Source organism: Podarcis muralis, chromosome 2 (assembly GCF_964188315.1).
Source record: "Podarcis muralis chromosome 2, rPodMur119.hap1.1, whole genome shotgun sequence".
NCBI lineage: Eukaryota > Metazoa > Chordata > Lepidosauria > Squamata > Lacertidae > Podarcis > Podarcis muralis.
Genome location: NC_135656.1, coordinates 110,972,826 through 110,985,628, shown reverse-complemented (window position 1 = coordinate 110,985,628; position 12,803 = coordinate 110,972,826). Strand labels below are relative to the sequence as shown.

Here is a 12,803-nt window from a genome sequence, read left to right as displayed (position 1 = left end):
TTCATCGCCCGCTTTCTCCTCCAAGGAGCTCCCGGGGGCGCGCGTGGTTCTCCCCGTGTTATCCTCGCAACAACAGCCCTGCGAGGTGGGTCAGGCGAGTGGCCCAAGGGAGCACCCAGGGATTGTCCTGGCCAGGTGGGGTGATTTGAACCCTGCTCTCTGCCCGGTCTTCGTCCTCATTTAGCCCCCACATGTGCATGACTGTGCATGACTGAGGTTTTCCCCCCTCGTCTTGGCTATGGTGTGAGTCTGTGCTGTTAATAATTAATTAATTAATTAATTAATTAACAGTTAATTAATGGGGTTCTGCCTTCGGAGAAGATGAGCCAGCCCTCAAGGAGGTGATTATGTAATTTGCTAGCAATTCATGTCCCTCCCGGCGTGACGCTGCGCGCTGACGTCACGGGGCTGTAATGGTGGTGTGCCTCGAGATTTTTTTCATGAAACAAGTGTGCCTTTGCCCAAAAAATGTTGGGAAACACTGTCCTAGACAGATTGGGAGCTCTTTTGCTTACTTACTGCGTTCTACGCTCCAAGCCTCTGGGGATAGCCAGCGATGTACACAGGACAAAGGTTTGGTAAATGTTTTCTTTGGGGAGGAAATATTGGCAGACACTCTAACCAGTTCAGATTTTAGTAGATCTGAACTTTTGCATGTGTTCAACCATAAGTCTACAGCATGAATCTATCATCTATCTATCTATATCTGTTTATTTTTAATGCCAGGGTACAGTCAGAAAGCTGGGTCGATCTGAGTCTGCTTAGTAATTGGGAGATTGCCTGAGAATACGGCCTCGGGTTCAACGGCGGAAGAAAAGTGGGCTACAAAGGCAAGGAAATAAAGAATAAACAAGCACAATCCTCAGAAATTTGTATTTAATCAGTATTGAAATATGCATTTCCTAGAAAATGCATGCGCCTTTCAATATATGCGTTTCTAAATCGTATTGAATACAATTTTTGAACCAAGAAACAGCATCTGGAGATTTGGAAAGTGAAATTGGATACAGATAACCAGGCTCCTATACACTTTTTGGTCCAGGGGGTGCGTATGCCCCTGGTCGATTCACATCAGGATTTGCAAAGACCAGGTTCCACAAACAGCACTAGTTTGAACTACTTTCCCATGGCAGGCAGGGGGAATTAAATTCCCAAACGCTTTTTCACAGGAGGAAAAAAAATAGCCATAGTGAATTACATATAGCATACAACTAGGTGCCCAAGAGTAGACAATGGATTGAGAGCCACAGGTCTGGGGGTGAAATATGGACCCCAGACCTCTTTAACTGGCCCTTGGGACTCTCGTCAGGTCACACCCACTGCCCAGCCAGCCCTCCTCTCCCCAGGCCTAGTGCCTTACCAACCTTCCATTGCAAACTCTTTTGAGTGTTTCTGCCTTGCTGGAATGTGCCCTTGAACTTGGACAAGGCTTATTGCTTTCCTGGATGGGGAATTGCAGCACGCATCTCGCTTTATTGGCTGAGGGAGCTGGCGTACAGCTTCCAGGTCATGTGGCCAGCATGACTAAGCCACTTCTGGCGAACCAGAGCAGCGCACGGAAACACTGTGGAGAGGTACCTATTTATCTACTTGCACTTGACGTGCTTTTGAACTGCTAGGTTGGCAGGAGCTGGGACCGAACAACGGGAGCTCGCCCTGTTGCGGGGATTCGAACCGCTGACCTTCTGATCGGCAAGCCCTAGGCTCTGTGGTTTAACCACAGCGTCCCAATTGTTGTGGATAGTAGGACAGGATATATTGCTCCTAGTGAGTTAGTAGCAGAGCACATTCCCTCTACATCGCAGGAAGCTAGTTGGTAGATTCATTTGAGTCTCTTGAGTTAAGCAATCCAGTCTGGCTTGTCCAGATTGGGTTATTCCTGGCAAATCCCCTTTGTTCCCTCCTAAAAAGAATAAAGACACAACAGTCTTCTTCATAAGGAATGATAAGGATTACTTACATCCAGTTCACAGTATGAGCCCTGAAGACAGGCTTTAGCTTGTAGTTACAGAAGAGAGTGAGGGTTCATCCCATATGGGGTTTGAGCCCATGTGCTGCTAGCTGAGAGCCAGCAGACAGCAAAAGACACCCAGAGAACAGCATCAAGAGAAAGAAGGTCAAGAAGAAGGGAAGGTGGCTGAGTGACCAGCCTTTAATGGGGTCTCCCAGGGTCACACGCAGGGGCAGGATGCTCCAGACAGGTGTGACAGGAAGTCCTCCTGGATGGAGGAACATCCCCCTGTGTGTCCACTCTGGGCAAACAGGGAAATGTTGTACTTGACTGCTACATGTTACATCCCACAGACGTTGCCACGCAGGCACAGTCTCCAGCTGCATGTAGGCGCATAAACTGATGGAAGCGGAGTGGCCCCCTGTTGCTGCAACTGCTCCATAGAGCGCGAAACTGGGTAGAGCTGCCTAGATGCTAGATTGCTGTATGCAGGTATACAGGGTTGCAGAAGCGACTGTGTTCACAATAAACGACAACTGCCGTGTGGGTTCCTTTGGAAGGACTCTTGACAAGAGGCTTGTGCATGCATGCATGTGTGTGCATGCTCAGACACCGCTGCGAATGAACGAATGAGTGCTGAAAACAAGATCTTGAATGTTCCTTTGAAGGCGGGGCTCACTGACGGCACTGATCAGCTGATCGGCACTGCCAGAAAGCCCCACTGCGAGAGGCCACAGTAGGGAGTTCCCCATCGGCCTTCCCCATCACTTTCAGTGAGCCCTTTTGAAGTTGCCACGTGATATCATAATGACATTGGGTGACTGACAGGTGGGTGGCTCCACCTGCGCGTCGCAAGGGCCTATGAGAGGTTGGAGACCATGAGGGCAGCCCAACTTCCCCTCTTTCTGTTCTTGGAGGAACTCTGCCTTATATATACAGTGGTACCTTGGAAGTCAAATGGAATCCATTCCAGAAGCCCGTTCGACTTCCAAAATGTTCGGAAACCAAGGTGCAGCTTCCGATTGGCTGCAGGAAGCTCCTGCAGCCAATCGGAAGCCGTGGAAGTCGCTTCAGATGTTCGGGTTCCAAAGAACTTTCAAAAACCGGAATAATCACTTCCAGTTTTCGATCATTCGGGAGCCAAAACGTTTGACTCCCAAGGCGTTTGAAAACTAAGGTACGACTGTAAAGTGATATGCCTGCAGTTTTTCCACATTCATGCTAACAAATACACCCCAGTCAGTGTGGCAAAGCTTACCACCTTGATGCTGCCCTCCATATTTTTATTTTTAGGAAGCGTTTGGTGGAGCCGGTCTTTTAAATAAGTTCTGTTGTATGTGTCTCTTTCTTTTGGAGGACCCTGGCAGCCACCTCCCACCAGCCTCGTTCTACCAACTTGTAGTCAACCCTTCCATACCCATATGTCACTGTGATGAGGTTCTCCCCTTTCCCAGAGATCAGCACAACTTTCTCATTACTGGTCGTAATCAACATTTTGGCATTATCCTGAACGCAACGGGGTTCCTGGGAGAACCGACTAACGGCCTCATCCAGGCAAGACCTTAGCTCCTGCCATTTCTGGAGTCTCAGCCTGTTCTTCACACGCAACAAGTTCTCCAAGCTTAGCGCCTCCACCCCAGTCTGCAAACGCTCCATGACCACATCCCAGTTATCTACGTGGACTTCATATTTGGCCTCGCCTTGTTTAAAGAAGACCGAAATCTTATAGGTTTCCTGGCCGGAGACAAACCTCACCACCCGCCCACCACATTCCACCAACATCTCAGCATCCTTCTGGATGGTATCGGGCTCCATGCAGAATTTTTCCACTGCTAGGTCAAAGCAGGCCAAAGGAGAAAACCCTTTCCTAAAGGAACCCCAGTTATGTAGATGACCACGGATGCTAAGGATATTGCTAAGGCTGAGAGGCTGCGGATTAGAGCAGAGACGAGCAAAATATAGGTCCCAGTTGGGTACCAAGACATTGTAGTGCACTTTGCCTTGATTGTGGAAGACGGTGACTGCGACCGACCCGTCGCCCGAGGTGAACTCCATCAGAGTGCGCCCATCAGAAACAGTGAGATGGGCATTGCTTCTCACACACGGTGGCTCCCTCTGGAGGTTCTCCAGGGCGCAGCTGAAGCAGGAGAACATTTTGCTGTTGGGTTCTTCCTTGGTCTTGGCCAACAGCATGTTCCTGAAAAAGAGGTCTGCTGAGAGACAGGTTGGGATTCCATCAAATGTAGCCATCCTCGTTCAGATCACTGCACAAGGACAATTAAAAAAATTAATTAAAGGACACTTAAATGTATGAGTCAAGCTTTTCTAGAAATGAAAAGGTACCTATCACCCCCCTTGTTGGTTCCTTTGCACTCCCATCATTATTATTTTGTTAGAGCATTTATTGATTTTCCAATAAAAAACATCCAATTAACATATCAAATCATAATCCAATAAAAATAAAAAACTAAAATAAAAAGATAAAATTGTCTTCCAAATTGTAATTTTGATTTTACGACTTCCCGCAGTCTGAACCTCAAAGCACACCCAACAAACAAGGCCTGCAGGGTAAATAAAACACGCAGCATCCTGGAGAAAGGATCAAGGTCTTCTGCTGTGAATGGGCCCTTAGAGCAAGTCTCCACCCCCATCGTTCAGCCCAGACCCTGAGGTCCAGCTCCGAGGGCCTTCTGGTGGTTCCATCGCTGCGTGAAGTGAGGTTACAGGGAACCAGACAGAGGGCCTTCTTGGCAGTGGCGCCCGCCCTGTGGAATACCCTCCCATCAGATGTCAAAGAAATAGACAACTATCTGACTTTTAGAAGACATCTGAAGGCAGCCCTGTTTAGAGAAGTTTTTAATGTTTGATCTTTTATTGTGTTTTTAATATTCTGTTGGGAGCCGCCCAGAGCGGCTGGGGAAACCCAGCCAGATGGGCAGGGTATAAATAAATTATTATTATTATTATTATTATTATTATTATTATTATTATTATTATTATTATTTGAGTAGCTGTCTCACTGAAGGTGCTCCAAGGCAAAGCTAAAGGACAGTATTTGAAAACATCCTTCTGCATTTTCCATTAGCAGAGAAGAAGGGAACCTCGGGCCTGGGGCTCAAGGGGTGAGATGGCTAAAAATACCATAGCTTTATCATGTATAATAAGGTAAGAATCCAATGTCTCTATTCAGACCAGGTCTCTCCATGGTTTTAAGTTTGGTAATAAGTTGCAATTCAGCAACTTCTCTTTCCTGAAATTCTTTTGTAATGAGACAGCTACTTTGAGATCTTGTATAGAATGTCCTGGGGAGATTGAAGTGTTCTCCTAATGGTTTCTCTGTCCTGTGATTCCTGATGTCAGATTTATGCCCATTCTCTATTAGAAGCACACTCAAGGATTTACAGGGGTACACATTATCACATTTATTGTGGCCCTTTGGGCCGCTACCACAACAGCAGGAGGGGTAGATCTCCTCAGTGCTTCTTCACCAGCCTGACTCATCTCTGCCTCTTGGCCACCCTCACCCCACTCTCCTGCTTCCACTTCTGCCTCTGATTCTGGACTCCTCTCTGCCACAGACTCTTCCTGCTCACTAAGCCCTGTTGCCTCTTCTTCAGCTTCTGACACCTCCTCCCTCCCAGTCTGCTCCCTCTTCTCCCTCTGACCACTCAGTTGGTGCCACCCAACAATCCACTGTGACCTAACAGTCTGTGACAGTTGACCAGTGAGTTGACCAGTACTCTGACTCACTGTAAGGCTACTTCCTGTGTTCCTATGTAAATATACTGTACGCTGCTGGTCTCTCTCTCTCTCTTATCTATCTATCTATCTATCTATCTATCTATCTATCTATCTATCATCTATCTATCTATCTATCTATCTATCTATCTATCTATCTATCTCTGGCCTTTGGGACTCTCGCAGGCCACAGTCCTTCCTCAGCCACATCCACTGTCCCCAGGCCACACACCTCAGCCTGCTTGCACCCTTCTCTGAATGCTTTTCCCCGGTCCTTGAATGAGTCCTTGAACTCTGATTCTGCTTTTCGCCTGCCTGAGTTGGGGGACAGAGAGCGGTTCGCAGGTATGTGTAGAAATGAGCCCAGCATACAAAGGTAAAAATTAGCACTCGCTGATCTTCCACGTTTAGCCTGGCTTACCTCAAACGTTTGCCCAGAAGGGAATAATACGGCCTTTGGGCTGAAAAACGTCAACCCACCCCCCACAATTATATTAAGAAGAGCAGGAGTTAAGCAACATTTTTTGTAAAATAGACAAAGGTTTTCGTAGTTGTGTTTATTCTGCAAAGAATACTTCTCAGCCCGAATTATGCTGACATTTATCTTTTGCCCCTCCCTCCCACCTTGTCCTAATAATAATAATAATAATAATAATAATAATAATAATAATTTATTTATACCCCGCCCTTCCCGGTTCAAAAACCGGGCTCAGGGTGGCTAACAACAAATTTAAAACACTTAATTATAAAAGCAGCATAAAATACAGTATAAAAACATGAATAACAATGAAATTCAAAAATCAAAAATCAATTAGATTTAATTCAGAGTCTTTATTCCTGCTATCCGGGGTAGCAGAAAGGAACCTGCGTGATAATTCACAAGCAAGTACACCTGAAAGCATTTTACATTCAGTTTATACCCCTTTTTTCAGGCCCTTTTCTTTCCCTCCCCTTTCCCAGGGATCCAGCCTCACGAGTTTGCACAGGTATGTTGGCAGAAACAATCTCCATTCATGATTAATAGAATTGTTTCTATCTGGTTCTCCTGGCACCATTCCCGGGGTCTGTGCGCCAGCGCCAAGAAAGTTGCAAAGTTGGATGCGCTGCTGGCAAGGCCAACTGAAAGCCTGGGAAACAGAAAGCTTTGTTCTCTCAGCTTCTTTTTGTTACAGCAAAGCAAATGCTTTTTAGCTACTGAATCGAAGTCTTGAGGCCTAGTTGAAGTTTTGAGGCCTAGGTGGGGTGAGGCCTAGGTGGGGTGACTTCACAGTCAGGTTTGGGGAGCCCCTCCCTTCAGTCCTACTTTGGCCAGCAAGGAGGCCAGGGGAGAATGAGCTGTGGCGTCTCAGAGTGGGTGATCTTCATAAAAGGGGAGGGGGAGGGAAGAGAAGGGAAATAAAAGATCAGGCTGAATTCAAATTAAAGGCCAGTTGGAATAACTCTGTCTTACAAGCCTGACAGAAGGAGGTTATATCCTGCAGGGCCCTAGTCTCATGGGACAGAGCATTCCACCCGGTCGGAGCCATCACTGAAAAGGCCCTGGCCCTGGTGGAGGGTAGTCTGACTTCCTTAGGGCCCGGGACCTCTAAACTATGGTTATTCATGGACCTTAAGGTCCTCTGCGGGGCATACCAGGAGAGGCGGTCCCATAAATATGAGGGCCCTAAGCCACAAAGGGCTTTAAAGGTCAAGACCATTGTTTTCTCCCCCACCCCCAGAATTCATATGGTCATCCCCCAGGGCAGCAATCTTTCTTAAAAAAATATTTTTAGATGAATTTCAGCACCATGCAGATGACAATATCGTTGGAGGGTGGCTGGGCAGAGGCCAGCCCCATGTTGCTTCTTTGGGTGGGGAGCCACTTCATCCCTCCCAGGAGAGACGCTGTGGCTCAGGCTCACTGCAGGCCCAGTGCCACTTGCAGGGTCAACACATGCCAGTTGCGTCCTTCTCAGCTGCCCTCTGGCATGGGGTGGCGGGGGACCCAGCAGCTCAGCACCCTGCAAGCACAGCCCCAGGCCGGGCTACTTTGGGGAGTGGGATGCCGTGCTCTGAAGTGCCTTGACTTGGGTGTCACCTTGGGCTCCAGCATGCTGCCCCCAAGGTAAGTGCCGCCCAGTGCGCACCCCCCCCCCAGCTATGTGACTGCCCCCACTTCAACCCTGAACAATTTTTTCAATTGTTTATTTATTTTTCTTTATTGAAAGTTCAAAAAGTACATAATTATATGTACACTAAACGTAAAGGTAAAGGGACCCCTGACTGTTAGGTCCAGTCACGAACAACTCTGGCGTGCTCAGCGCACGGAAACGCCGTTTACCTTCCCGCCAGAGCGGTACCTATTTATCTACTTGCACTTTGACGTGCTTTCGAACTGCTAGGTTGGCAGGAGCAGGGACCGAGCAACAGGAGCTCACCCCGTCGTGGGGATAGTTAGTTGCTTTTGAGGCCAGGGGGACGGTTGTTGGGATTTACATAGGATTTATTTCAGGGGTGGGGAACCTGTGGCCCTCCTGGTGTTGCAGGACAACAGTTCCCACCGTCCCTGACCACTGGTCATGCTTGCTAGGGCTGATAGGACTTGGAATATAAGACCACAGGTTCCCAACCCCTGGCTTACTGTATGTCAGGATTTTACGATGCTCCCCCGTGTGGCTGATGCCTTTCCTGCAGCCTGCCAAGTCTTCTGGAAAGGGGAGACTCACGTACCCCCCCCCTCCTTCCCCCTCTTCTGGAGTTGAATCTAACCCCGGTCGCTGCTCTGCAACAGCCTCTGCTGGCTCTTGTGAATTTACAGCTTGCGTCTCCGGACAGACAGGGCTTTCCAGGCTCTTTATCTAACAATCACTGGATTATTGTTATTTTTTGCCTCTTCTTCTCTTCCTCCTCCTTCCCCTTCCTCTCCTCCTCCTCCTTTTTCTTCTCTTCCTTTTTCTTTTCCTCTTTCCCCCTCCTTTCTCTTCCTTCTCCTCCTCTTCTTATTCTTCCCCCTCTTCTTTTTCCCTCCCTCCTCCTTTTTCTCCTCCTACCTCCTCCTCCCCCTCCAATGTATTATTCACTCGCCACATAAATAATCTGCAAGTGACTTACAAAACTTTGAAAACTTCAGAAGCATAAATCACAACATAAAATCAGAAAAAGCACAATGCATTGCAACAAAATCCACACGATAACCTTTAAAAAACCTGCAAGAACTTCAGCAGCAGAGCAGAAACAAACGGCAGTAAGATTATCCAACTCCGTCAAATACATGGGAGAAGAAATATGGTTTTGCCTGGCTTGAGGTAGGGATGGGAGAGGGCAAAGTGGATTCAGTTCTCATGTGAGCTCCCTGATTTGCACTTTCTGAAACAATTCACGAACCAAAACACAGACATCTTTTGGGAATTTGCACTTTTCTGAATTTTGCAGTGTCACTCTTAAGTTGAGTGTTGTGTGCAAAACTGCATAGACTTGAGCAAAGTATGCATTAGAAATGGATTACTTTGGGGGAAATGTATTACAGAAAATAACGCTGTGCAAAAAGTGTGTCTATTAGGCAAAACTGCATAGATAAATGTGCGTATTAGAAGCAATTCACACTAAAATGCTGGTGGATTTTGAGGAGGACTTCTTTTTTCAAGAATTGCAAACTGATGTGAAGAACTGAAGAGTGGACCGAGAGAGAATGGACAGGACAGATTTCCCCACCCCTAGAGCCAGGTAGACCTCACTATAGAATCTATATCTGTCACACCGAAGTTTAGAAATGATTTAGAGTGGAGAGGAATGAAGTAAAGGGAGAGGTGTGATGCGTCTTAGGGATAACAAAAGGTTAGATTCTGTTTTCCCTGCCGATTAGGTTCTTACTCTTAAAATAACGAATTGATTTTATTTTATTTCTAGAAATCAATTTTTGTTTTATTTGTAGAATAAAATAATTTCATTTATAGAAATAACTAACGCCATCCCTATTAGTACCCCAAATGGCTCCCCCCCACACACAATAAGCCCTTTGCAGGTACCTTTGAGTTTCTCTTCTGAGTGGGAAGGAGTGTCAGACAGATGCGATGTGAAGGATGTAAAGATTAAGCTCTGTCCTTACTGCTTCTCTGGCGCTGAAAACAGCGATAATAAAACCCCTTTGGCCCCTTCCCCAAGCATGGTCTAAGTTTCGAATTCCCCAAAATGACGTTCCTGACTGATAACCAGCACTTGCGAAACGTCCACACAAGCCTCTGGCAGTCTACCAGTAGGGGATGTGCAGATCAAGAGATGGAGAGGGAGGGAGGGAGAGAGAGAGAAGGAGAAGGAGAGGGAGAGGGAGAAAGAGAATGAGAGGGAGAGGGAGAAGGAGGAGAAGGAGAAGGAGAAAAGAGAAAGAGAAGGAGGAGAAAGAGAAAGAGAAGGAGAAGGAGAAAAGAGAAGGAGAAAGAGAAGGGGAAGGGGAAAGAGAAGGAGAAGGGGAAAGAGAAAGAGGAGGAGAAGGAGAAAGAGAAGGAGGAGGAGGAGGAGAAAGAGGAAGAGAAGGAGAAGGAGAAAGAGGAGAAAGAAGAAAGAGAAGGAGAAGGGGAAAGAGAAAGCGAAGGAGGAGAAAGAGAAGGAGAAAAGAGAAGGAGAAAGAGAAGGAGAAGGGGAAAGAGAAAGAGAAAGAGGAGAAGGAGAAAGAGGAGGAGAAGGAGAAAGAGGAAGAGAAGGAGAAGGAGAAAGAGAAGGGGAAGGGGAAAGAGAAGGAGAAGGGGAAAGAGAAGGAGAAAGAGAAGGAGAAAAGAGAAGGAGAAGGAGAAAGAGAAGGAGAAAGAGAAGGAGAAAGAGGAGTTTAAGCAAAGAAGTGGGGTGAAAGTCAATCATCTTGAGGAATTAAGGCCATTGCAGAGCTAGGATGTGTGAGTCTACAACTCGCACAGACCTCATAGCAGTTCCTTCGCTCACAACTGTGCACAGCTACCAGCTGTATGGGGTGTTAGTGGGGGGCTAGTTCCTCTGGCGGGGGGCACATCATGCTCATGCCACGACCCTTCCAGGGAAAAAGCCACTGGTAGTGCTGGGTGGGGGACGGGTGCCCCCCCAAAAAGACGTTACTAAATACTGCCATTTCTATTTCTCTATTTTTCATTTAACGCCTTTCAAAAAAGAAAGAGAAATATGGTGCCTTTTTGGTAAGGTCGCACTTTGCACGTGGTCATGGCCAGTGCTCCCCCCCCAATAAAATGTTTAGGGGTACTCTCATTTTCCTACTCATATTGAAATACTGCCTGCCCCTTCAATGAGGCCAAACTTAGATTCGCAAAGTGTTTAAGAGTATGCGTACCCCCCCCCCCCGAGAAAAAGCACTGATCATGGCTAACCTTCTGCCCTCATTTGCGGAGGCGAAGCTGTTTCCTAGCAAAGGGCACTCTGCATACGGACGGCATCTTTTAATAGGGAAAAATGGTGCCGGTACTCACCAGGAAGTTGTTATAGTACCGTATTTTTCGCTCCATAAGACGCACTTTTTCCCTCCTAAAAAGTAAGGGGAAATGTCTGTGCGTCTTATGGAGCGAATGGTGGTCCCTGGAGCCGAATTACCCAGTTGCGAAAAGCAGATCATGCTTTTTTTTTTTTTTTTTGAAAGAGGGAAGGGGGTGTTGAAACAAAGCCGCTGAGCAGCTGATCGGCAAGCAATCAGGGGGAGATAAAGGACGCTAGCGATAAAGGAGGTTGCCTGGGAGGGGGGAGTTAAAGACAGCGAACTTGCAAGGAGAGGAGACAGGAACTAAACAAGCAATGAGGAGAGAAGTTAGAAGAAAAGGAGGAGCAAAAAACTGCTCCAGCTAAGGAAAAGACACTAAGGCAAACAAGAAGGAAGGTGGTGTTGAAACAAAGCCACTGAGCAGCTGATTGGCAAGCGATCAGGTGGGAGATAAAGGATGCTAGTGATAAAGGAGGCTGCCTGTGAGGCAGGAGGAAAAAGCACATGGATCCTCAGGATTTTTGCACTGAGTCACCCCAAATTCACCATCAGATCACATAGCATGTCCATGGCTACAGCCTGCACTAAAAAAAAAATCACACATCCACTATTTCGTGGGGCTGCAAAAACGTAGTTACAAAGCACGGATCCACATGGATCCTCAGGATTTCTGCATTTGGTCACCCCAAATTCACCATCAGTTCACATAGCATGTCCATGGCTACAGCCTGCACCCAAAAAATCACACATCCACTGTTTTGTGGGGCCGCAATGGTGCAAAAACATGGTTACAAAGCACGAACCCACATGGATTCTCAGGATTTTTGCATTGGGCTAGCCCAAACTCACCATCAAATCACATGTCTGTGGCCACAGCATGAACCACAAAAATCATACACCCACTGTTTCGTTCAGAATTTTTTTTTTCTTGTTTTCCTCCTCTAAAAACTAGGTGCGTCTTATGCTCAGCGTCTTATGGAGTGAAAAATACGGTAAGTGCCACACTCTTAACATTTTGGGGGGAAAGGTACATGTACTGCGTACCCTTGAGTAACCCCAGAAAAAAAAAGTTCATTATGCACAGTACTCCAGGTGAGGTCTGACCACTGCTCTGGTCAGACCTCACCTGGAGTATTGTGTCCAGTTCTGGGCACCACAGTTCAAGAAGGACACTGACAAACTGGAACGTGTCCAGAGGAGGGCAACCAAAATGGTCAAAGGCCTGGAAACGATGCCTTATGAGGAACGGCTAAGGGAGCTGGGCATGTTTAGCCTGGAGAAGAGGAGGTTAAGGGGTGATATGGTAGCCATGTTCAAATATATAAAAGGATGTCATATAGAGGAGGGAGAAAGGTTGTTTTCTGCTGCTCCAGAGAAGCGGACACGGAGCAATGGATCCAAACTACAAGAAAGAAGATTCCACCTAAACATTAGGAAGAACTTCCTGACAGTAAGAGCTGTTCGACAGTGGAATTTGCTGCCAAGGAGTGTGGTGGAGTCTCCTTCTTTGGAGGTCTTTAAGCAGAGGCTTGACAACCATATGTCAGGAGTGCTCTGATGGTGTTTCCTGCTTGGCAGGGGGTTGGACTCGATGGCCCTTGTGGTCTATTCCAACTCTATGATTCTATGCACGCAATATGCATGTTCAATATGCATGCAACCATCCGCTTATCACCACAAACT

General features: G+C 47.0%; 2 protein-coding genes across 2 annotated transcripts in view; one reads left to right on the top strand and one right to left on the bottom strand.

Annotated features, from left to right (window-relative positions):
• Nucleotides 1-859: 859 nt before the first annotated feature.
• Nucleotides 860-9,909, bottom strand: LOC114592028 (uncharacterized). The gene is made up of 2 exons (XM_028719842.2): nt 9,694-9,909; nt 860-4,215 (listed from the first exon to the last, which is right to left on the bottom strand). The coding sequence occupies exon 2, from the start codon at nt 4,199-4,201 to the stop codon at nt 3,269-3,271; it is 933 nt and encodes a 310-aa protein (XP_028575675.2). The 5' UTR covers nt 4,202-4,215; nt 9,694-9,909; the 3' UTR covers nt 860-3,268.
• Nucleotides 8,404-12,803, top strand: part of LOC114592037 (uncharacterized) — a 41,028-nt gene continuing 36,628 nt past the window's right edge. The window contains exons 1-2 of the mRNA XM_077922886.1: nt 8,404-9,391; nt 12,073-12,112. Coding sequence (XP_077779012.1) covers nt 12,082-12,112 — 31 coding nt within the window. The 5' untranslated portion in view covers nt 8,404-9,391; nt 12,073-12,081. The remainder of the gene's footprint in view (nt 9,392-12,072; nt 12,113-12,803) is intronic.